Here is a 27,023-nt window from a genome sequence, read left to right as displayed (position 1 = left end):
ATAAATAAATAAAGGGAGACTAGTATAGATCTATTTCAAGCTATTTAGCTCTCATCAGCTAGCCATACCCTTACTGGGATTCAGCTAGCTGATGAGAGCTAAATAGCTTGAAATAGATCTATACTAGTCTCCCTTTATTTATTTATCAGCACAAATATAACACAAAATGTGTAACAAAGGCAACAGTAAAAATATTGGGTTTCTGTCGTGATGGACTCTTGTGACAAGCCAATTGACAGATAGTGGAAGCTGTTAGCTTCCTCCCATAATTGGGGCTTACCAGGGATTGTGACACTAAATAAATAAATAAATAAATAAATAAATAAATACATACATACATACATACATACATACATATATATACACACACACATATATATATATATATACATATACATACATACATACATACATACATACATACATACATACATATATACATATATATCAGCTTATGTCACCATTGGTTTTCTTGCATCAGACTTCACGGTTCAAATTTATAGTCCACTAGGTGTCACCCTCTCCTCAGTGTCACTGTTATTATCCTCGATTCCAGCAAAAAAGTGAAGTAAAGGTCTCCTTTCAAAACAATCCTCTCTCTACTGTCTCTGACACTGTTCCAAGTTTCGAGGCAAATAAATATTAAGTACTTATAAGTTCAACTATTCTTTGGGGAAAACAAAACAGCAGAAGGAAGAGCGAGAAGAAAAAAAAAACTCAATTACCAACCCGACTGTTAAACAATCCTCTGAGCCTTCCAAATCTTCTCGACAGTTATTATGTTCTACTTCTGTTGTCCATGCCGGGTTTTTGTTCTCACTGTGGCCAATTCCTTCAACTTATTCAGCCTGTCCCTTCCAACTCAGTGTCTCTGCTTCACTTCTTTTAGGCAAAATTGAACTGCAAAAACAGTCTCCTTCCCGGCGCTTCCTTCTTTCCAGCTCACCCTCTCTGCCAATTTCGCATTGTCCTCCTCTTTGGGTTTTCAGTAATAGTAACAGCTATCCCGATTTCAACTGCTTTCTCTCTCTGCTTCCTTCTTATGCAGTCGCCAACGCTCCAGTCCTAACCAAATGGCAGAATAGTTCCTCGTCCGTTTAGAGAGTTTCTCCTATCCACTGGGGGAGTTGATTGATTGATTTGATTGATTGATTTATTACATTTGTATGCCGCCCTTTTCCCCGAAGGGGACTCAGGGCGGCTCACAATTCAATCAGGGAAGGGAGTACAGACAAGGGAATAAAAAAGACGAGACATAACAATACAAAATTTAAAAAACACACAACAACCATACCATTCGAGAAGGGGGGCAAAAACTCTTTAGCCCCAGGCCTGTCGGAACAGCCAGGTTTTAAGGGCTTTGCAGATGGCCTGGAGGGTGGTGAGGGTTCGAATATCCACGGGGAGCTCATTCCAGAGGGTTGGAGCAGCTGCAGAGAAGGCTCTCCTCCGGGTAGTCGCCAGTTGGCATTGGCCGGCGGATGGAATTCGGAGGAGGCCTAATCTGTGGGATCTGATCGGTCTAGTGGAGGTAATTGGCAGCAGGCGGTCTCTCAAGTACCCAGGTCCAATACCATGAAGGGCTTTATAAATGACGACTAGCACCTTGAAGCGTATCCGAAGACCAATAGGCAGCCAGTGCAGCTCGCGGAGGATAGGTGTTACGTGGGTGAACCGAGGTTCCTGGGCAAATGTCCCCCTGGTCACAGCCGACAAGTGGTGTTCAAAAGTCAGCTGTGGGTCCAGGAGGACTCCCAAATTGCGAACCCTGTCTGAGGGGCGTACTGTTTGACCCCCCAGCCTGAGAGATGGAAAACTTGGCCAATTAGTGGAAGGGAAACACGCCAGCCACTTGGTCTTATCCGGATTGAGTGCAAGCTTGTTATCCCCCATCCAGACCCTAACAGCCTCAAGGCACTGGCACATCACGTCAACCGCTTCACTGAGTTGGCACGGGGCGGACAGATACAATTGTGTATCGTCTGCGTACTGATGGTATTTTATCCCGTGCCGTCGAATGATCTCACCCAGCAGCTTCATGTAAATATTAAACAGGAGGGGGGACAGGACTGAACCCTGCGGCACCCCATAATTCAGGGGCCTAGGGGTCGATCTCTGCCCTCCGACCAACATCGACTGCGACCCGTCCGAGAGGTAAGAGGAGAACCACTGTAGGACAGTGCCTCCCACCCCCACCTCCCGCAGTCGTCGCAGAAGGATACCATGGTCGATGGTATCGAAGGCCGCTGAGAGGTCAAGGAGCACTAGGACGGAGGCATGACCTCCATCCCTGGCTCTCCAGAGATCATCGGTCAGCGCGACCAAAGCGGTTTCCGTGCTGTAGCCAGGCCTAAATCCTGACTGAAAGGGATCTAGATAATCAGTTTCCTCCAAGGACCGCCGGAGCTGAAAGGCCACCACTTTCTCAACAACCTTCCCCACGAAGGGGAGGTTGGAGACTGGACGATAGTTGTTTAAAACGGCTGGATCCAAAGATGGCTTCTTCAGAAGGGGTCTCACCACCGCCGTCTTTAAAGCGGGGGGAAAGAACCCCTCCCGAAGGGAGGCGGTAACAACCGCCTGGATCCAGCCCCATGTCACCTCCCTGCTGTTAGCAACTAGCCAGGAGGGGCACGGGTCCAGTACACATGTGGAGGCACTTACCGCTCCCATGGCCTTGTCCACTTCCTCAGGGGTAACAGCTTGAAAATCAATCCAGTGATGTCCATCCAGATTCTCCCCTGGTGCCTCGGCTGGTTCTGCATAATTGGAGTCCAGGTCCGTCCAAAGCCGAGCAACTTTATCCGCGAGGAATTGGACGTACTCCTCAGCTCTGCCTTGCAAAGGATCGCCCGTATCCCTACTGTTTAGGAGGGAATGGGTTATCCTGAACAAGGCGGCTGGGCACGACTCGGCGGAAGCTATCAGAGAGGCAATGTGTGTTCTTTTTGTCGTCCTAATTGCCCAAAGGTAGACTCTGATGCTGGATGTTAAAAGCGCTCGGTCTGACTCGGACTTACTGGATCTCCATCGTTGCTCTAGGCGTCTCTTTCGGCGCTTCATCTCCCGGAGTTCCTCAGTAAACCAAGGAGCCCTCCTGGATCCGCTGCCTCGGATCGGCCGTAAAGGCGCAATCCGGTTAAGAGCCTGTGCCGCTGCTGAATTCCAGGCAGCAACCAGAGACTCTGCCGGACTGCGGGCGAGGATATCAGGAATAACACCAAGCTCCGTCTGAAAGCCCAAAGGGTCCATAAGGCGCCTGGGGTGGAACCACCTAATCGGTTCCTCCTCCCTACAGTGGGGGTTTGGCCTCCGAAAGTCAAGCCTCAGTAGGTAGTGGTCCGACCATGACAGGGGCAAGATCTCACTACCCCTCAAACCAAGATCACAACTCCACTGCTCCGGGAGGAATACAAGGTCGAGCGTGTGACCCGCTGAGTGAGTCGGGCCCCAAATTACTTGGGTCAAGCCCATGGCTGTCATGGAAGCCATGAACTCCTGCGCTCCATCAGAGTGTTCACCGAGCGAAGGCAAGTTGAAATCCCCCAGAACCATAAGCCTGGGGTACTCAATTGCCAGCTCAGCTACTGATTCGAGGAGCGAGGGGAGGACTGCTGCAACGTTGTTGGGAGGCAGGTACGTTAACAGCAAGCCCACTTGACCCTTGAGATCCAACTTCACCAGCAGGGACTCACACCCGAGAAGTTCCGGAGCAGGGATCCTACGAGGTACTAGAGACTCTCGGATAACAATAGCCACACCTCCACCCTTTCCCTGGGATCGCGGCTGATGAAGCACCTGAAAACCCTCTGGGCACATCTCCGTGAGGGGGACTCCTCCCTCCGGGCCCAGCCAGGTTTCAGTAATACATGTCAGGTCTGCCCTCTCGTCTAAAATTAGGTCCCAGACGAGGGGAGCCTTGTGAACTACAGACCTGGCATTTAGTGACAGCAGCCTGAGACCAGGGTCCTGATTACTCGTGCCATCTGGCCTTGGAGTGGGACTCATAGGGCCGGAAAGAGGGATCTCTGTAACGTAGCGAGCCCTCCTTCCCTGGTAATGGCCAGCCCTAAAGTCCCCGCCATATCTGCCCCTCCCTGTTAAGACCGTAATGCTCCGGCCCACTCCCGTGTCCGTAGTCCCTCCACCCACCTCCATAGCCCCTGTATTTCCCGACAGGCCCTTCAAATCAGTCATCCTGAGATTGGAATGGGCCCAGATCCCCCCAGCACTTCTGCAGAGCATTCAGTGTGGGGGAACCCGGTTCCCATCCCAATCCTCACTTACACACCCAAACGTTCACTCACTCACACCCCCACAAAAATTTAAAATACAACAGTATAATATAAAAGGGGGAAAATTACACAGGTTAAAAGTGGGAACATTCACTTACAATCATACACGTCCACACTACTTACAAGAAAAAAATTGCACAGGTATAATAGCTGATAAAAAATAAGCGAACAATCCGTACATGGGGACATAAAGTCCATAAAGTAACAGCACAATAGACCGGTCAAGCCGGGACGATGTGAGGGAGCTAGAGTGGCCTCTTTCTCCAAGAGTCTGGTGTAGGAGGAATAGTAGTTGGGATGGCTAGGGTAAAGTTTCTGAGGTAGTAGTGGACGAAGATAGCCACAATAATAAACGTAGTCCGGGGGGAGAGATGCAGAGCTGAAAGTCCAGTGGGCTAAGTCCATAAAGATGAAACGTAATTGGAGGGGCCAGCTAAGGTGGATGATAAAGATGGTAAGCAGAGAAGCCACCCCCCAGCCACAAAAAAGGGCAAACCGGGGGGGCCTTGCACACCCAATGAGATGGAAAGTCGGCTGTTGCTGTTGCAGATTGAGAGGTACTGGACGGGGGGAAGATGCAGGAGAGCCGTAATGGTGGCTACGAACTAGCCACTCGATCACCCTGGGCCCTAACCCCTCCATCCAGGCTAGCCACCCCTTCACCTGGTCCACATTGACAAAGCGGACCAGACGGCTAAGCCGGGGCGCTTTCAAAGTGGCTTCGGTGAGCCAATAGGGTAGCAAGCCAGTAGCAGCCAACATCAGTATAGCAATAATTAATATAATCAGGGCGGCAGTCATAGTAATCATAGCTAGGTCAAAACTCCCCAAGCAAACGCAGGGGCGATGTCCTCCAAAAAACTTAGCCACAGCGTTCTCCCAATTGCATCGACAAACCAGGTCTAACAAGCCAACAGCAGCCCTGCGATAGTCGTAATCCCCAAGCCTAAATGGTAATCGCGGAGAAACCAAGCCCCCTCTGCAGCTAAGTCACGATGTCTTCTGAAGCTGATGTCTTCTAAAGCTGAGCTGCAGCGTTTTCAAAACGGTCTCAGCAAACCAGAGGCACAACGGCAGTCGCGGCAGACAAAGCAGCAGTAGACGGGGGGAGGAGGCGAGGCTCTCTCAGCCAGCAGTTAGAGGAAGGTCGAAACTCTCTCCGGCCAGCTGGATCTCCAGTCCGCTGCCAGCATCAGACCCCCAAAGAAGTCGCTCGTACCCTGGCCTCCAAACGCTCTCCAACGCTCCGAACGCTCCCCAACGCCTTCCAAGGCCAGCTGGGTCGCGGCGTCTTCTGAGCGGCTCCCGGGCGGCGGCGTCTTTCTCAAAAAGCAGCCTTGGAGAGCAATGGCTCTCCAGTCTGCTGCCAGTGCCAGGCCCCGGAGGAAATTGCTCGTACCCTGGCCTCTCTCCAGCTCAATTTCTGAGGCCAATTTCTCCCTTTTGGCTGTTTTCCCTGTACGGACGCCGGAGCCTTATCACCCCAGCGTCTACAGAGTATCCCCCTTAATCTGCTGGCCCCTTCAGGATCAACAGCATTCAAAAATGATAGTTAGAGGTTAGGAGAGCTCCCTTTCCTCCGCTCTAAGCATGATGACGTCACCACAGGAAGTCCTGCGTGCCATAACTTCTTATTCTGCCATTACCAAAGAGGTTCTAGTTCAAATGCTAAAGAAAATCTCTAATTGGAAAAGCTACCTAACATAAGTGAACAGCCATCCTTATTAAAGATCAGACAATTCATGACCCCTTGATTCATCCTTTCAGAGGTATTTCCTTACCTGATTCATCAATGCCTTCAGCAATTACAGCGCTTCCATAGTACTGCCTTCACTGAAAAAGTCAGGATATATTCAGAGATGCACTTGACTTGGAAATAGCTCAGGTTTAACTGTATTGCACAAATGTAAGCATAGAAAATGTCATAAACAATTTTCTGTTTATCTTTGATCCATGCTGAGCTTTATGAGTGAGTCAAATACCAGCACAGGAAATGTTTCACGACATTTTTATTATGTTATAAACTGCTTTATAATGTTTATGTCACATTTTATAAAATTTGCCAAATTTGCTTTCTATGGGAATTATGTATCCTGGATTTTGGACTCATTTGGTAAGTTAGCCCATCTGAGGTAGCTTAGTTCAAAAAGGTATAGCCCTATGGTACACAGTATCACCCAGTTAAAGAAATCAATGTTCATAGAATATAAAGATTGTCAAGACAGATATTATAACTGGTATTAGAGCAGGAGTGTCAAACTCATGATGTATCGGGACTTTCCCCCCCTTTGCTAACCTGGATGTGGTCGTGGCCACTGCATGACCCATCCAGCCCACAGGCTGAGAGTTTGACAGCCTTGTATTAGAGGATGGAAAGAAGATAGTAAGCAGAGTTCTGATCTGTCTGCATGATTGTATGTATGTATAATAATGGTTACCTATGATCATGAATCAATATCTTCTCATTGTATTTCGTATTATGTAACGTTTTCAAAGGCAGAATCGATATTATAGTAATGAAGGCTAGACATTTAAGGATTTTGAAGGCATAGGTATAGTTGCTTCTTTCTTTTCCATCATTCACAAGCGTTATAAGTTTCAGAAAGTTTCAATAAATAAACATGGATTTAAAACTCCACAGCTTTTTATAACTCAAGCCTCTATACATGTGATGGCGAAACTATAGCATGAGTGCCACAGGTGGCACACAGAGTCCTCTCTGCGAGCACGCCATTCATCACACCAGCCCACCTTCACCGCACATGAGTGTATGCCTCCACTAGCCAGCTGGTCTTCAGGTCTTTACCGCATATGCACAAGGGGCAGGGCACATGTGGGGGGGCGTTCGCATTGCATTTTGGGGACTCATGCAGCACCCGATTTTGGCTTTTAGGTTGGTGCAGGAGGCCTTCCATGCCCAAAATGTGGTGCAGGTGTGCTGCACAAGGCCCCCTCCCCGCACCCTATTTTGGGCCTGAAAAGCTTCCTGTACCAATCTGAAAGCCAAAAATGGGTGATAGGGGGCGGGCCACATGCATGGGGGAGCGGGGTGGTGGTGTCGCTTTCAGCACGTGATGACAAAAAGGTTAGCCATCACTGCTCTATACGCTACTTGATTTTATAAATACACACATATGCAATTAAAATTGCTAAAAATTGACACATCACCAATGAACACCAACTAGACTAAACATGTCAGTGATTCAGATATTTAAAGAAATGTTTCCTATTGTGACACCTTTTCTAAATTAATAATTAGAAGATATTTAAGATAACAAAATTGCTGTTAAAATATGATCAAAATATAGCCAGCAAGGATAAAGTTTGCAGTCTTGTGTGTGTGTGTGTGTGTGTGTGTGTGTGTGTGTGTGTGTGTGTGTGAAGATACTTTACATAAATAAGCAAAACCATTGAAAAATTGAGCAAAAATTGTCAAAGGCAGAAACATACCAGTAATTATCTACCATTTTCAGGCAGGAAACGAACAAAAACTTTACTCTAAGTGACATAAACGTACAAATGTGATTTAACAAAGGAACAAATTCAACTCGATTCCCCACATTTGGAAAACAAAAAGAATCTTGGCTTTACTTCATACATGACCTCTATTTATCATGAATCTCTACAAAAACAATGTATCATTTCAGCTATCCAAGAGTACCCATTTCTATTCTATATTTCTAGTCGCTTGACACTCAAATACAAATAATTATTCTCCATTCTCACAATATAAAATACCGTAGTCACATTTATTCTGGTATTAAAGGAATTTACAACTGATTCAACATAGTCCTTCATCTTTTTCCCAAATGAGTAATAAGAGTAGGATAGCCTTGTTTATTCAAATGACCTTTATTCTAACTCTCTCATTTGTGGCTGAGCAATTCCGCCCACATCTACATTCCCAAAATTACATCAGAACATCCTGGCAGAAATTCTAAATTCTTGGTGGATGTCAATTATACATCAAGGACCCAAGAACAGAAGTAACTCATCTGACAAAATGACAGTGTAAATTATAAATGAGATACCATAGTTGATCCTTATTTTTATAGTCTTCATTAGCAGCATTCAATAAAGTCATATAAACATACCTTTCTATGAGTTCCTCTTTCTACCACAAATTTCTTTAAAAATTATACTTGACAAAGTTCAGTTAGAGTTTAGCTCAGATAAAAAACTGTTGTAATATCCCCTGCTGATGTAACCTTTTCAAGTTTTTGTTGTAATCTCTCTGAAAGTCAAACTTGATTTAAACATAGCTGAGTTCCATTTAAGTGGATTGACAGAAAGCATACTTTTCCCCCAATACATACACTGGAAGAAACAAACTATTTCCATAATCCAAATAGATGTGTTATGTTTATATCAGTTATAAGGGGGAACAGTTTACCCCCAAACACTAACTATCTTCTTTAAAACCTCAGATAAGATTTGTCAATACTGTAGAATATTGCATTATTTGTTCAAAATATTATATAGATTCTAGTAAGCATGTTTCAAAGTATAGTACAGTTGTGGTTTCTGTTTTGAAAAAAACACAATGTAATGATTAGTTTTTGGTAGGACTTGTCATTGGAAATATAAACAGTGATTAGAATGTTAATAAGGATTGGGGAGATTAAGATTTAAATTTGCACAACAGATCTGAAAATCAGTTGCTGTCTTTGAATCCAATTTACAATGCAGAGTTTTTGTGAGGATAATATGGGGACACACGCTTTTGCTCCTGGAAAAAAGTAGGATATAAATATAATAAATATATATGTTATTACACAGCTGCAATCTTTAATTCCTTTAAACTCTGTCTTCAGCATTATTTTTTTCAGTCAAATTCTGAGATAATTTCCTTGGAAATAAATGATTCCCTTTCCAAAAATGAAATATTTCTCAGAATCCCATCCTTAACTGTAGGCTCTAGTGTTATATATTTCTTAGGGAACATACTGAATTCTTAATAATGAACTAATAACTACAAACAATCTACAGCATCACAGATGAACATGTTATTTTATTATCTCCAACAAAATTTAAATAAAAGAAAAAGGGAAAATAGAGTCATTACAGTAAAGGGAATGGTGAATTTAATTCAGGTGACCATCAGGTATACTATTGCAGGCAAGAATCCCTCAGAAGAAATAGAGTAGCCTTCATAGTCAATAAAGTAGGAAAAGCAATATTGGGATACAATCCCCAAAATGACAGAATGTTCTCGATTCAAATCCAAGGTAAACCATTAAACATAATAGCAATCCACGTCTATGCCCCAACCACGGGTGCTGAAGAGGATGAAATTGACCGGTTCTATGAAGCCCTATAGTACTTTATAAAATTAATTCAAAAAAAGATGTCCTTATCATCATGGGGGGTTGGAATGCTAAAGTAGGACGCCAAAAGATAACCAGAATAACAGGCAAATTTGGTCTTGGAGTACAAAATGAAATAGGAAACAGGCTGATAGAATTTTGTCAAGAGAATACAATGATCAGAGCAAACACTCTTTTCCAATAACCCAAGAGAAGACTCTACATATGGACATCACCAGACGATCAACACAGAAATCAGATTGACTATGTGATCTGCAGCCAAAGATGGAGAAGCTCTATACAGTCAGTAAAAACAAGACCAGGAGCTGACTGTGGCTCAGATCATGAGCTTCTCGCTGCAAAATTTAGTCTTTAGTCTTGCAAAATTGAAGAAAGTAGGGGAAAGCACGAGGCCACTCAGGTACGAACTAAATCATATCCCTGGTGAATATATGGTAGAGATGACAAATATATTTAAGGAATTAGATCTGGTGGATTGCCTGAAGAACTATGGACAGAGGTTTGTAACATAGTACAACAGGTAGCAACTAAAACCATCCCAAAGAAAAAGAAATGCAAGAAAGCAAAATGGTTGTCTGAGGATGCTTTGCAAATAGCTGAGGAAAGAAAGGAAGCGAAAGACAAGGGAGAAAAAGAAAGATACACCCAACTGAACGCAGAATGCCAGAGAATAGCTAGAAGAGATAAGAATGCCTTCTTAAATGAACAGTGCAAAGAAATAGAAGAAAACAATAGAATAGGGAGGACCAGAGATCTCTTCAAGAAAATTGGAGATATGAAAGGACTGTTTCATGCAAAGATGGGCATGATAAAGGACAAAAATGGCAGGGATCTAACAGAGGCAGAAGAAATTAAGAAGAGGTGGCAAAATTACACAGAACTATACAAGAAAAAGTTTGATGTCCCTGATAATCACGATGGGGTGGTCAGTACCTTGAGTCAGACATTCTAGAATGTGAAGTCAAATGGGCCTTAGGAAATCTGAGCAACAACAAAGCTAGAGGAGGTGACAGTATTCCAGCTGAGCTATTCAAAATCTTAAAAAGACAATGCAGGAAAAATACTCCACTCAATTTGCCAGCAAATTTGGGGAACTCAACAGTGGCCACAGGATTGGAAAATGTCAGTTTTACATTCCAATCCCAAAGAAAGGCAATGCCAAAGAATATTCAATGCGATAGTTTGAATATTATCGCATCACTGCACTCATTTCACATGCTAGTAAAGTTATGCTCAAAATCCTACAAATTAGGCTCCAGCAGTATGTGGATCAAGAACTACTAGAAGTACAGGCAAGATTTCAGAGGCAGAGGAACTAGAGATCAAATTGCCAACATACGCTGGATCATGGAGAAAGCTAGGGAGTTCCAGAAAAACATCTACTTCTGCTTCATTGACTATGCTAAGGCCTTTTGATTGTGTGGATCACAACAAATTATGGCAAGTTATTAAAAATATGGGACTACCAGACCATCTTATTTGTCTCTTGAGGAACCTATATGCGAGTCAAGAAGCAACAGTGTGAACTGAGCACGGAATCACTGATTGGTTCAAAATTGGGAAAGGAGTCCGGCAAGGCTGTATACTTTCATCCTGCCTATTTAACTTATATGCAGAACACATCATGAAAAAGGCAGTGCTAGATGAATCAAAAGTTGGAATTAAGATTGCCATGAGAAATATCAACAACCTCAGATATGCAGATGATACAACTCTAATGGCAGAAAGTGAAGAGGAACTAAAGAGCCTCTTGATGCGGGTGAAGAAGGAGAGTGCAAAAGTTGGCTTGAAACTGAACATTAAGAAAACTAAGAAAATGGCATCCAGTCCTCTCAATTCCTGGCAAATAGATGTGGAAGAAATGGAGGTAGTAACAGATTTTATTTTCCTGGGCTCCAAGATCACTGCAGATGGGAACTGCAGCCAAGAAATTAAGATGCCTGCTCCTGGGAAGGAAAGCTATGACAAATCTAGACAGCATACTAAAAAGCAGAGACATCACCCTGCTAACAAAAGTGTGTGTAATCAAGGCTATGGTTTTTCCAATTGCAATGTATGACTGTGAAGCTTGGACTATAAGAAAGGCTGAGCATCAAAGAATTGAAGCCTTTGAACTATGGTGCTGGAGAAGACTTCTGCCAGTCCCTTGGACTGCAAGACGATCAAACTGGACAGTCCTAGAAGAGATCAACCCTGACTGCTCTTTAGAAGGCCAGATACTGAAGCGGAAACTCAAGTACTTTGGCCACCTTATGAGAAGGAAAGACTCACTGGAGAAGAGCCTAATGCTGGGAAAGATTGAGGGCAAAAGAAGGGGAGGATAGAGAATGAGGTGGCTGGATGGAGTCACTGAAGCAATAGGAGTGAGCTTAAATGGACTCCAGAGGATGGTAGAGGACAGGAAGGCCCGGAGGAACCTTGTCCATGGAGGTCGCGATCGGAGAGACTTCGCAACTAACAACACAGTAAAGGATAGGTCGAATCCTTACGAGTACTACAATTTGTGCAAGCAGAGTCGAGGAGTGCCCGTCTTCCAGCCAAGTTAAAAAGTGGGTAACGGGACATTTTAAAAATGTCTTCATTTACATGAAGGCTGTTAAGAAAACGCAAGAAGAGAGGACTAATTATACTCTGAAGAATCCCCAACCACGTTTTGTGCCACCATCCTTTAAGGGAGGTGGCAATTATTCCCGATCAGGTTACTGACGTTGAGGGGAAGCGACCACGGAGAAGAATGTGACCTCATGCGCAGAATACTGCATTTTGAGATGAATGAGCTATGACGCGCCTTTAGTAAAGGCAGCAGAGGACAGCGGTCGTATCTGAAGAGTATTTCGCTCAAGAGTACGTGACAGAACCTTCACGTATCCAGAATCCTCCACCAGCAAAACTACCCTCATCATTCCGCCCGCCCCCGTGAAAAGAGCCCGCAGCTCTGAGTCGGTTACTTTACTACCTGAGATATAAACTGATTGACTGGGTCAGTCCCGCCCTTGGGAATGACGCAGACAACTTCTGTTTGATAGGCAGGTACGCTCGGACGCGGCCATGTTGGGAGCGGAAGTGAAGTGAGTAATAGCCCCAGCCGCGGGAGAAGCGTTGAGATTAGATTTACCGAGCGGCGAAAGCCTCCAGTTGAACATCTGCTCCTACGCCGGCGTGGGTACACTTGCCTCATCCGGAGGGGTAGGAGCTGCATCTCCGGTAGTCTCCTCCCTTGCCGGGGAGGAAAATAACGAAGAGGGATCCTATGTCTTGGTGTTCCTGAGGGGTGGCAGGAGACAACGGCGGGAGCTTGAAGTTAAAGAAGAAAGATGCCTTTGGCACAGTTGGCGGACCCCTGGCAGAAAATGGCTGTGGAGAGTACGGCCGAGAGCGGCAGCAACGTCGAGGTAAGTGCGTGGGGCATTCCCGGATTTGCGGGGTTAGGCTGGGCAACCGCGTGGAATCCCGCCTACAGGACCAGGAGAAGGGCGGGAGAACCAGGAGGAAAAGCTCGGTCACCTCAGCAAAGGAGCGTCACTGCCCCGTTGCTGCCTCTTCGTCCGTCTTTCCTGAGAATGCTGGAGAGAGTCAGGCGCGCTCTTATTTCCTTGTTTTATTTCCTTTAGAGGCGCTGGGCGGAAACCAGGAAGTAAAACGCTTCCTGCTTGCCTTAAACTCCGGCTGCCTTAATCCTGTGTCCTCGAAGTAAATTGTGCTGCAAATCTTATTACTCCCAACCAGGGTGGTGGAGTATAATGGAAGCTATTTATCTAGCAAAGCTGTTTGACATCAAGATTGTCTCATATCACTACCTCAAATCGATTTTTCAGTCTTTGTGACAATCTTTGTCTATCTTTACTTCCTCCATTTCACTGAGGAAATTAGTTGTTGAATCCCCCTTCCTATAACCCTAGAGTTTTGTATAGCAGACTTTTGGAATAAAACTTTATAATACACATCATTACTTTTCTTCCCTGCAGCAAACTAACATGATTTTGAAAGTGTTTACCCTATTATCTCTTTTCACTAATTTCCTTTGCAAACAAGTAAAAAAGGGAGGGTTTTCCAAATAACCTTTTGTGTGTAGGTTATAGAATGCTATTCCTTCTAAATAAGAGAATATTGGGGGGGACGGGACCCCCAAAACTTAACACTTTCGAATTACAAAAGTATGGTTTGGATTGTAGGCCTTTTGTTTCCATTTCTCTTCACACAGAGACATTCTCATGTTCATTTATTAAGATACTTTCTGATTATTTAAAATGTTCCTGTTTTTCACAACAGTATCTTCTGTGATAAAGAGGCCTTTTGAAATGGGTATTTGTATTGTGTCTCTTTTATACAGATAGTGTTAAAACCTCTCTTTGTGGTTGTTACGGTTTATGGAGAGAAATATTACACCCACTGTTAACACTACAGAAAGATACCTTTTCTTGTGAATTTTTCAATGATTGTTATATATGAATTTTCTAATGCAGAACAAGGGAGAGTATAAACATATCTTCCTTGTTTTTCCCTCTTGAAGGTAATATTGGGGTGGGGCTGCCAGATTGTCAGCCTTGGTAATACACAGTTGAAGGACTCCTGCTGCTTTTGTTCCCTTTGGTGGTGTCTGGTTACTTCACATTATTCTTCCCTTCACTTCCTCTCATTTTGCCCAGATGCTTAACTTCCTCCTAGTCTTAAGAAGAAAGAAAGAAGTTTGCAGGGCTACATTTTTTAAAATTCTTTTTTAAAAAGGAAACTGCATATCCTGCTTCTGCTATAAGGAAGACACCGGCAGAGTAACTGATGATCTGTTTACACATTTTTCTCACAGTTCATATGTTTTAAGAAGCAGTTTGCTAGTAATTCAAAATAGTTTATCCAAAACATTTTGGCTAAATTTAGATTGCCTGGCTTAATAAATCAACAAGTAAACCTGAAGAGAAGTTTTAGATTTTTAGATGCTTACAAGGTTCACTTTCTTATTTTGGGGGATAATGGTAATTATTGTGAGCATCTGCCTTATTTAAATGTATATAATTAGGTTTTAATTTGTTTCCCACTCAATCCATTTTATATTGTTTTATGTTTTACCTTATGAATGATTTTTTTTAAAAAATCTATAGATGACAGCACGATTACCATTTTATGTTTGTGGGTGTTTGTCACTGGAGAGTACAATTCCATATTTTATATTTTTTTCACAAAAGTACTAAATGTACCAGTAATTAAATAAATAAAATGAGAAAGAGAACCTAGTGGGTAAAATATAACTCAAAATAATAAAATCAGATGAACTATTGCTAGATGTTAAATTGATAATTACATTTTAATGCAACATTTACACATATTTCTCAGTTGAAATTATAAGCATATATATATCTTAATCAATTTTTAAAAACGGTGTCTGGGGATTAAATCTTTTGAAATTAAATTTGATCACTCATTTCTAACTCAGATGATAAGTTATGATGGATAAAGGATAACCACTGCTTTTATTCCAGCTATCTTATTGATTACATGCCATCAGGTCAATGTCAAATTTTAGTGACTGCATCGATTTTTTCCCAGTGCACAGAAATCCCAAAGAACTATTTTGACATTAGACTGGAAAAATGGAAATGCCAACCAATTGCAGGCACATAGATTAGAAGCTGAAGTATATGATTTAGAAATATGCTTAAATAAGTTTAAGGTGAACTCAAACCTGTGGTCAAAAGTCTGCAAAGTAGAGCAGACCCATATCTTATATGCCAGATAATTTGTGTATGGTCATCTTGAAATATTTAAGGAAATACAACATCTTTTTTTTCTTAGACTCAGGCTGGAACCCAAACAGATAAGTTTCATGCAAGAATTAAGTACTACTGTAGAAGGGAATACACATTTTTACTGGTATCTGTTTGCCAAATTTATGATAATTTTAAAACAGTTGCTCCTGAATAAAGTATTCATTTTCCCCCCCCTAGGTGTTTATGTTTATATATATATATATATATATGTGTGTGTGTGTGTGTGTGTGTGTGTGTGTGTGTGTGTGTGTGTGTGTGTATATATATGTTCTATTTGTGGTGATATATAAATAAAGGGAGACTAGTATAGATCTATTTCAAGCTATTTAGCTCTCATTAGTTAGCCATACCCTTACTGGGAATCGAACCTGGGTTGTATTACATATTAGGCAGATGTGTTAACCACTAAGCCACAAGGTTCTCCTCCTTTATCAGCTGAGCCAGGGAAATAGGTATGTATTTGGTACCTATTTATTTATTATTTATTTAGTATTTAATACCAGGGGTTGTGACAATACATATGTATGTATGTATGTATGTACGTATGTACGTACGTACATATGTACACACACACACACACAATCTATTATTTCAAGCTTCCCATACTGTTTTAAACTACTTTAAAAATATTTTAAAATAATTGCTGCCTAGTTGATTAATCATTATTTATAGTTTAGGGAACAGGTTTAATTTTTCAACTAAACGAACACTGAGGGGTCCTTGGTGCTGTCTGAGACTCCTTATTTCAACCCTGAGCTACAAATATTCTCCTGTATCAGTGAACAAACATTGTAAATAAATAAACATGTTTTCCTTATTGTATACTAATATAAGTTTTATTTATAATTTAAATTACATGCTAATCTACCATTTTCAGTTATTATTCTTTTTTAAAAATATATATTTTTATTCTTTTTAAACAAAACAACACATACAAAACAAAGCAAGAAAAAACACAACTTTCCTCCATTTCATCAAGCATGTCGTTTGGTTACATGTTTTTGTGCATCAATTCTTAAGATTAAGAATAACATCACTGGTTTTGCATTAAACATAACTGAATATTTTGCTGTCATTGAGCATTATGTGTTCAAATTACCATTAATATTATTTCATTTGTAACAATCCTTATTTCCTTGAATTCATAAGTATCTGTCAAATAACAATTAGTCTTTAAAGTATTATATCACCTATCTCCAAGGAGAAAAAGCGGAGATTAGAACAAAGTATTCCCATTAATGTATAATATACATTCATATTTTCAATTGACCATAATGTCACCAATCATCCACAGTTCCAAAAAAAGTTTTCAATTATTAATTATTAATCCATATAGTAGTTAAGTATTTCAAATCATATGTATATCAATTATTCATTACATCATCATTGGTCCGTTTAATATACAGAGATCTTTCTAATATAAAATGGTCACTACATATAATTATACCAAAATTTTCAAATCATCCCACTCTTATACATTGAGATCATTATTGTCCTTTATGTATCATGTGAATAGTGCTCTATATCATAACAAGAAGAAAAAAAACTTCATAACAATAACTATAACTTTCTATTACTACATAAGTAAACAGATTCATTCCCAGGTTTTTTTTATCTAACCATTGGTAAAACAAGTCCCATACTTTATAATATTGCTCGTCCTCTCGTTTTCTAATTTCAAATGTAAGCTTACTCATTTCGGCACATTCCATTATTTTCCGAATAGTTTCCTCCTGTTATAGTACTTTCTCGTTTTTCCAATTTTTGGCAATTACAATTCTAGCAACTGTTAAAACATTTACGATCAGGTATTTCAAGTCCTTATTGTATGTTTCTGGTATTATTCCCAATAAAAAGAGTTCCGGTTTTAAGTCTATGTGTTTATGTATTATTTTCTCCAAACACATGTGGATTTTAGTCCAATATCTTTTAGCTTCAGTACAAGTCCACCACATGTGGTAGTATGTGCCCAGCGTCTGATGACATTTCCAACATTTTTCGGATTTATTCTTGGACATTCTTGCAATTCTCGTTGGGGATAGATGCCACCTGTAAAACATCTTATACAAGTTCTCTTTATATGCAGTTGACATTGTCATTTTATAGTTTTGAGTCCACAGTTTTTGCCATTTCTCCAATTCAATCCCATGCCCAAAGTTTTCCCCCCAGGCTAACATAGTTTCTTTGACTTGTTCCTCCTGAAGTTTCACCTTTAATAAGTAGCCATAGAGTTTTTTAATTACCTTTTCATTGGTACCTGTTAAGATTTTATCTAATTCAGTCATTTTATTGTAAAAACTCCTTTTTTCGATCTTCATTGTATCTAGAATGTATTTGCACATATGAATACCAATTAACTTCAATACCTTCCTGTTTCAATCTTGTTTAGCTTCTCTAAAAGTAGCTTTGCTATTTTTTTATAATTATGTTTTACAAGACAATTGTTACTATGTTTTATCTTTTTTTTAATTAAAAAAGGAAAATTGTTTTTGATTAAACCTTGGAAAGATTAATGTAATTATTTATATGAATCAGGGACATGCAGGCAGGGGAAGCCTCACCACTGTCATCGTGAAAAGAAAAAAAATGTAAAAGGAAAAAGGCTGAGGTAGTTGCTGCCAGAGTCACAGTGGATGACTCTGCTTAGTGCTTAACAGTGTAAAAAAGCCTCTAAAAAGTGCCCTCTACAGGGGGCGGCAGGAGAACCAGGTGCCTCATTTAGTCTGACTTTATGATCACTCGAGCAGAACTAAGCAAGGGTTAAAAGCCGAAAAATTTCTTATGTAGATGAGGCACGTGGTTCTCTTGCCTCCTGTAGAGGGTTTTTTTTAGAAGCTCTGGGAGCAACTAGCTCAGTCTGACCTCAGAGCTAATGCCTTTTCCTTTTACATTTTTTTCATGATGGCAGGCAAGAGCAGAATTGAAATCCTCTCTGAAACAGCTGGAAAAGGTGCATGTGTGGGGAGGGGGAAGGAATTGAAAAAGTTTGATTGCATGCAGAGCAACGTTGCCTTTTCAGACACACACACACACACACCTGGATAAAAGTATATAAGCCCAGCTCCACTGATTACAAGTTTGAAAAGGCAACGTGGCTCCCTGCAATCAAAGTCTTGGATCGGAAGGCAGCAGGGGAATGGGGGGGGGGGTATGGCAGAGGAGCTGCTTTCAAGCCATTGGAAAATATATCCAATCCAACTTATGTGTTTGTGTTTGTTTGAGAGTGGGTGAGTGAGTGAGTGAAAGAGGGACCCAACTTTTCTGTGTGCGTGTGTCTGTTTGAGAGAGGGGGGAGGGAGGGAGGAAGGAGGGGGAGGGAGAAGAAAAAGAATGAAGGAAAACTTATTTCGCAAAGGAGAAAAATGCTGTTGCTTTAAATCGGAACTGAGCATGCCTGGCTGTGGAATTCTGGGAGTTGAAGTCCACAAATCTAAAAAAAATTGAAACCCCTGTGTCAGTGCCTCACCAGGCATAAACCTCATCGCACGTCACTGATATGGATAGTCCTCGTTTATTGACTGCTTTGGACAGCGCCTGTTCATTTACAGCAGTAAAGTAAAAGTAACTTTGTGACCAATGCCCATATTTTTATCCATCTCTCTTTCAATTATGTGTTTCCTATTATAGTCAGTTGGTACATGTTGCAGTGCCTGACCCATTTTTACATACACACACCCCAGAGTGGAGAGATTGCCTAAGCAACTTATCTCTTTTTCCAAAATGGTAGTATGTTCCTAAAAAGTGCTAGCCATGTTAACAAGTTCACCTCAGTGACCTTAATTAGTTGATTAGAACCCTTTATGTGTCTGTGCTCCTGTCTGATACTAACAAGACATGAATGAATTTAACATTAAAGGTTTTTGTTTCCCTCCTTAAGGGCTTGCTGGTACACTTCCTTTTGAAGTGTACACCCAAAATGTACACCCCATTGTGTGCTTGCTTACTCTCTTGTAATTCCTTCCTCTGCAATGAATGTAAATAGAAACATCAATTATCTTCTTGCTAATTATCCCAGCACTGGGTAAGCATTCCAAAAGGTGAGAGAGTGAGGTTAAATGGCCATAAGAGTTGCCCTTTTACCTGACTTTCTCATGAATTAAGTTCTGGAAACCTTTCCCATTGTTTAGGCCAAAGGTATCAAACTCAAGGCCCGCAGGCTGGATCTGGCCCATGGGTTGCTTAAATATGGCCCATGGGGCCGCCCTGGAAACAGCAAAGGACTCTCCCCTCATGAGCTCCGTTTTTGGCTGTGACGGCTTCCTGCAATCCTCTGCCAGCGAACCCAACCTCTATTTTCACCCTGGCAGAGTGCTTGGGCCACCACAAGCATCCCCGACACGAGTGGAGTTGAGCTGGCCAACACCCCTGAGGTCAAGCACAACCTGATGCAACCCTCAATTAAATCGAGTTTGACATCATATCCTTCTGACAAAGCAAAGGAAAGCTGAAGTGAAATTGAAAACACTTGTCATAATGTGATTTTCATTTAGCGACTGCTTTCCTTAATGATCAAGTCACTAGAACCAATTGCAGTCCCTAAATGAGAACTATCTGCACTTCATTTGCTCTAATAAAGTTCCTCTAATAACTCTTCTTTAAATTATGATTTTTGTAGAATGGTCAACAAATAATGGATGAGCCTATGGGAGAAGAAGAACTAAATCCACAAACAGTAAGTAGAATATGAAGATTCACACCTTATTTGAGTTGTTTCAATCCATGACTGAGGACTTCTAAGATTTAAAAATAAAGACTTTTATAACAACTATTTACCATGTTTTTCAAGAATATAAGATGCACCTAACTATAAGATGCACCTAAAAAAATTTTTTTTGGGGGGGGGGGCGGGGAATATTCTGAAACAAATTGTGTAGTAATATATTTAATAAAATATAGCAGAATATTTTTTACAACCATGTATAATTTTTACAACTATGTAAAGTCAACAGCTGTATTAAGAACCATCATCACTGCCATTAACAAATGAGGAGAGACTTTAAGGTTCAAGCACTCTTCTAATTTTCTGGAAACCCCAAGAACTCATCATTGTCGCTGGTGTCAGAATTTAGGAAGCTCATATTACAATCACTCATATCACTTTCTTCGCTACCTTCATAAATGGTATCATCTTCAATTCCATCTAAGGCACTGCCTCATTTTTTGAATGACCGTGTAACAGTTTCGTCCTTCACTGAGTGCCATGATGTTTTCTCCCATTCACAAACTTGAATGATAGTGTACGATCATGATTACCAGCAGCCATCCACTTTTCCCCCTCTTCTCACATGCACACTTTGAATGGTTTGTTGAAACGTCAAGAGATTACAACTGACTGGTAAGACCCCCAGGAATTACAGCTAGATGAGTCTTCACTTCTTTGAATCTTTTCTTTGTAATTTCACTAATATGTGCTCTAATCTTAGATTCATACTCTTGGCATTTTTTGCACAATTCTAGTTTTGGTGCACACGGCAAGGCCATATCTCATCATAAATCTGAAACGATGGTGATCCAATAAAATCCCTAATGCCTTTCTGGGCAGCAATGCTTTTGGCTTCATATATCATCATTTGTGTGGAAACTGCAAAGCCACTGTTCCAGTGACGTGTGATCCAGTCTTTCATGTCCTCCTCTAACTCGCCAATTTGCAGGAAGCCCATGAAAGTCCTGGAAAAGACCATGCTTCCTTCAGCTCAGCAACTTGTGGGGAAGGACTTTTACTTCCAGGATGACAACGCTCCTTGTCATTGAGCCAAGTCCGTCCAGCAGTGGATGAAGAAGCATGGTGTTCGACTCCTGGATTGGCCAGCTCAGAGCCTGGATTTGAACTTAACTTGTGGGCCAAGATTGGTTACAAAATAAGCAAGAAGCATCTGAAGACCAAGCAGGAGCTGATTGAATCCATTATTGCAGCCTGGCACCACATTGTCACCAAAGATCACATGCAAAGGCTTATACAGTCTATGCCGAAGCAATGCCGCCTGGTGATAAGCAATAGGGGCTGGCCAGTTTCATATTAGTAACCATGTTTGGTTACCTAAATGGTCCTTTTCAGGTCCACAAACAATAAAAATGTTAACAAAACACTAGCATCAGCCTTAGTAATTGCAACACGTATGCCACTGAGTATGCATCAGTTAATCTGTTTTCATAGTCATTGTAAATAGGCATTGTAAGCATGCAAGAAAATTCACAGCGCCCATCCAAACAGCACCAATTGCAAATAGCTTATGCTTTTCACTTAAAAACCACCAGTATTTATTTAAATGTAACAATATTTGCATAGCAGTTAGTATAAAATATCATAAAATCAATGGCCTATCCAAAAAATGTCATTAACCGTAAAGCGTGCAGGGCTTTTTTACACAGCTGTAGATATGTCATATTGCCATCAGCATTATTAGAAAGAAAATACAATCAAACTACTTTTGTAGGAAACTTGGTATATCTATTCATTAAAGAAAATCTAATCAATTGATCATATTCTTAATTGTCTTTTTATGTTCATTATGTTGTAAGGACAAAGGCTTTGTAATTCTTCCTTTAATGGACAACCTAGTGATGATATCTGGGTTTGTTGAAAATTTAGTGCAATTGCTACTACTGTATGGTACAGGTTTGTGTTAATTGCATTGTATATTGCTGTTTATGAAAGATGTACTAAAATGAATTTTAAATTTTTATATAATATTTATAGGATAATGTATGTCGTGATCATTGAGCATAAATTAATTTTACTTCCTTACCTGCTTAGCATCCGAGTGGAGAACACAAAATAATTATGTTATAGGAATTTAGATTCTATTTAAAGCTTAGAATCAATTACAACCCCTGTATTAGTGAAAACAAATGTTGGAGAGGCTATTAATTTGGATTCCTGCAGAGAATTGAATGCAAAAGATTATATAATGATGTCTATCTCCAGTGCTATTTCAACAAAAATATACAGTAATTTTATATATGTACAAATAAAAATAATAAAAAGCTAATTTCACTGGTGTAGCTTGATCATCATGTAATAATGTTAAATAGTTGATAACATTCATCAAAGATAAATGTCAGTTGTTTAAAACTAGGAATATAAAATTATTCAGTTGGTATTTCACAATGACTAAGGATGATCTACAAATGACTAAGAATAAGCTATAAATCAGGAAAATTCTGATTGGAATTTCACCCTGGATGTGAATACTTGATGTAATTTAAGGCAAGCCATTTATTCCATCCTATCGTCCCCAATGAGTAGCATAGGAAAAATCGTATTCCTTATAGAGCTGCTGTAAAGTTATGACAAAATAATGTGTTATATGGGAAATTGTACATTCTGCTATGTTATGCGTTGAAGGAAGACTCAATGAAATGTTTATTTTTATTTATTAGAGTTTAGCCTTTATTCCTAGGTAATTCAAGGCAGCAAACATACGTAATGTTCCTTCCTTTTCTTGTTTTTCCTCCAACAATAACTTCGTGAAATGGTTGGGCTGAGAAAGAGAGAAGCTGGCTCAAAGTTACGTATCTGGCTTTCATGGCTATGGTGGGACTAGAATCCAGTCTCCTGGTTTCTATGCCAGCACCTTAACCCCTACACCAAACTATTAAATCATTGAAATATTTAATTATTAAAGATGATTACATGAAACAGGTGAAAGTATTAATTAAAAGTTAATGCTCTGTAACTATTTGAGGCAATTCATTGTTAATTTTTTTTTCTCTTTCCTCTTCATTAATAGCAATTGGTTACATCAAGTGCTCATATATTAGTTTTAAAAAATCCATTAGTGTGACAAATTTCATATTAGTTTCTTATACACTTTCTAAATAATCTCTCACTAATTTGTTTCCATTACATTGAATGCACACAAGCTCTTTCCCTTTTTATTTGTTGTTGGTTTGAACAAAAATAGATGATCTTTTAATAGGAAATGTTTAACTACTGGAACATCGTAGTACCAAGTACTTAATAGGTCATGTCATTTAATGGGGCGAAAATTAATTTTTGCATTTTTTTTTTCAGTGAGTGGTTCTAGAAATATATGGCTTTACACCAAGAATTCAAATCTGCTTTTATTTTTGCAATTGTACAATCTTTAGCTTAGTACCCATATCTGATCATATACCCCACAAATACTGTTGGAATTTATCTTCTCAAAATTACATCTCGTGCTACAAAAAAATAAAGGTTTTTTTGCATGAATCTTATCTAGCTAAGCAAAAAATAATCCATGCAATCATAAACTAACACCAGAAAGCAATTATCTAAGTTACAAAAATGTTTAAGTGAGTTTCATTGTCTTTTTTTAAATTAGTTATTCAAAAGTCTTACTTACTTGGCCTCTGATTTTTCATGTGAAATCACATTACTCATGTGTATACACTTTGCTTGCTGCCTCTGTGACCCGTTTTATAAATCTCTCTATTAATTGGGTATGATAGGGCCATTGTGGTACTTGTATTGGTTTGTCAATGAACTTCTTTATTTCCACTGTAGTCAGTTTGCACATCAAAGGTGGCTCATATACGCCTTTAGACCAGTCAATCAACTCCAGCAGAGTGGATGCTCTGACTTGACCTCTACCGAATGCATGGCACCACTTTCACAGCCAGTATTAACATTTGTAGACTCTCCTCCAGTGGCTTCAAGCTTTTGTGGCCTTTCTTCTTTAAGAAATACATCAGATTATCTACAATCACTTGAACAGGTTTTCCTGTTATTGAGCCTTTCTCTGAAGTGAAATGATAATGGGTTGTTTTTTTTGAGAAATTTTTTTATTGTTTTAGTTAAACAAAAAAATAATAATCATCTTTCATTACATCTTGTTGAAAGCGTATCGATTGGTTACAAATATATTCCGTGCATTTCTTCCACAATTGTTACATATACTTCATTCAAATCAGGTTGTACATTTTCATCATAATAACATTTCATTGTTATTATTGTAGTTAACTAAAGGAGATTTACTATTTATCTCACCTCTCCTCTCCAGGCCCACACAATATTATAATTTTATAGCCATCTTTAAACAATGATTTATTAATAAGATTTATAGGACTTTCCCCTCAATCCCAAATTAGTTAAGTATGTGCTAAGAAAATAAACATTAGACATCTAAGACAATCTAAGAGATATTAACATTTCTACTTGACAATTACCCAAAATATACATTAGCATTTCTATGGCCTGGTTATTTATCCTAACTAGGGTTATTATTTCTCTATTAGTATCATAGTAAATTTATGTTAATGGGTAAATATTCAACGGTAATCTAAAACAGTCTATAAGGTACTAAAATCTCTACTTAATAATCATCGATAATTAACTAGCTTTTTTCCATCAATTAGCATTATTAACCAGTATCTTTCCAGTAACAAAATGGGCTTTCCTCTCTCGCCAGCTGTTGTGTCAATTCTCTGTCCAAGACCTTTCCAGGGTTTAAGACTTCTCTCCGCACTTTGAAGCTTAAATGATCTCTCATGTGGTTTTGTTGCCCTTGAGTTGTTATTAGTGTAAGCTTAACTTTGGTTGTCAGGTTTATTTCTGAATAAATTTGTCTTATTAACTCCATCTTTTCCGCTCTTTCTTTTTCTCCTACATCTTGGAGTTTGGGGTGGAGCACCAAATTATCAAAGTCACTTTTCCAGCTTCCCTTCTCTCGACCTTCACTCACGTTTACTCCATTTATAAGTTCGTCTGAGTTCTTTGTTTTCTGTATTTTCATTCGCTTTAATTTCTGGGGCTTTTTTGTGATACTCTATAGCCTATCCCATTTCTTGTCAAATCTCTCAAGTCCTTCTGAGAAGTTTTGAAGTCCAGCCAAAATGTTTTGAATTACCAAGTTTTCTTCATCTGAGTATTACTCCATTTTTTAGAGTAAGGAAAAATATATAGAAAAAGCAAGAAGAAGAATTTGGTACTATCTGCCACTCTAGCCTGTCACTGATTTTGAAGAATATGACTATTTTTATTTTAAATCTTAAATAAATGTTCTTTTATGGTTTTCAAAAAAGAAGGGTTCTAAAGTTTTTCTTTCCTTTTCCAATTCTTGCCAAAATATTTTCCACACACACCACTATTTGTGACCTTGGGTCTTTATCAGGTTTTAAAGAGAAGTTCCAAACCCTTCTGTTGCACAGTCAGTGTAGTCAGATAAGAGCGAACAAAGAATACATTGTTAACAACAGCAAAGGAAAAAAAGCTTCAAACTTGGGCTTCCAAGAGGCAGATTCGACTATTTTAAAACCTTTTTCCTTAAGTATCTTTAATATGATATTGTATCAAGTAGAAGAAGAAATTTATTAAAGTAAAAAGAGTTTTAATTTAAGCCAAAAAAGTTAAAGTAGTAAAGGGAAATAGAGAAAAATAGATCCCTTCACCTCAAGCGGGAAAAACGGAAACATTGCAATCACTCAATCCACAAAAGATCGTTACAGGCAAGAGCAAAAAACTTTCTAAGGCAGTCCAATAGGGATTAAATACGCCGCTTTGTTCTTGCTTAAGGGACTAAATTAGCTTAACTATAGAGTTTCTTAGGGCAATCTTCTAAAAGAAAAGAAAAAAAACCTCACCAGATGGAAACACTTTGATTTCTCTCTTTCTGGAGCCGTCTCCACCTATGTCAGCCGGGGGGGGGGGCTACCTGTTGCCGCCGGTTGGAAGCGCTTCCCTTGGGTCGATCAGGGACTTTGCGATGTCCCTGCGACCAGCAAGGTCTTGTCTTCCCAGTCACCATCTCTTCGGGACGGTTTAGGTCCTGCCAGACCATCCAGGGGCAAAAGTGTCATTGGCGAATTCGGACAGTCGAATCTGCACAATGTAACGTTGCGACCTTGGCTCCTCCTCGATAATGGCTTTTTTTTCTAGCGGACCTAAATAGGCAGTTATTATCAATAAGCAGTCTAGAGAAAAGAAAAGAAAAGAGAAAAGAAATGTTATTAGCATGAACTTTATTTGAATGTCTGCTATTTCTGATAGACCGAACAGTGCCCTGGCCATCCTCTTGCAACTCCTGGGCAAGATGGTGTCCTGTATCTCCATCGTCCCCTGTGCACGCCTGCCTGCCAAAACCTTACAGTGGTTCCTCTTTCCTTACCAAAGATCCGGCAGGAGCAACTCAACTACCAAGGTACGGGTTACACCAGAAGTACTCCAATCTTTCCAGTGGTGGATATCCCAGGCCACTGCCAGGAGATGCGCCTTCAAGGAGCCAAACCATCTGAATCGTCTGACCATCACCATGGATACCGGTCTCTTCGGCTGGGGTGCCCACTTACACTCCCAGATGACACAGGGACAGTGGTCTCATGAAGATCTGAGGAACAACATCAACTGGCTAGAGCTCAGGGTAGCTCACTTAGCCCTCAGATGGTTTCAGGACACAATCTCTGGTCATAATGTGCTCATATTGACGGACAAAGTAGCCACCAAGGGACATATCAATCGCCAAGAGGGCACCCATTCCAGGTCCCTCATGCAAGAGGCTGAGCACTTGGGACTCCGGGCAGAACAACATCTCCTATCCCTGAGAGCAGAGGATATCTCAGGAACAGCCAATGTACAGGTGGACTGGCTCAACAGAACCACAGTTGACCACTCAGAGTGGCATCTGCATCCCGACCTGTTCAAGGCACTGTCCGAATGGTTC

The 27,023-nt window shown here is 40.4% G+C and overlaps 1 protein-coding gene across 3 annotated transcripts in view; it reads left to right on the top strand.

Annotated features, from left to right (window-relative positions):
* Positions 1-12,511: 12,511 nt before the first annotated feature.
* The window catches only part of RPS6KA3 (ribosomal protein S6 kinase A3), a 72,235-nt gene continuing 57,723 nt past the window's right edge, over positions 12,512-27,023 (top strand). For 2 of the 3 annotated variants that reach the window (XM_087726447.1, XM_087726446.1), the window contains exons 1-2: positions 12,512-13,014; positions 20,000-20,056. In XM_087726447.1, the coding sequence (XP_087582573.1) occupies positions 12,937-13,014; positions 20,000-20,056 (135 nt within the window). In that variant the 5' untranslated portion in view covers positions 12,512-12,936. Of the gene's footprint in view, positions 13,015-19,999; positions 20,057-27,023 lie in introns of those variants that run through there. The other variant, XM_087726448.1, reaches the window with a different exon arrangement.

This window comes from Thamnophis sirtalis, unplaced genomic scaffold (assembly GCF_051295495.1).
Source record: "Thamnophis sirtalis isolate CommonGarterSnake01/CBP01778 unplaced genomic scaffold, rThaSir2_p1.2 scaffold_12, whole genome shotgun sequence".
Classification (NCBI taxonomy): Eukaryota; Metazoa; Chordata; class Lepidosauria; order Squamata; family Natricidae; genus Thamnophis; species Thamnophis sirtalis.
This window is presented reverse-complemented; position numbering and strand designations above follow the sequence as displayed.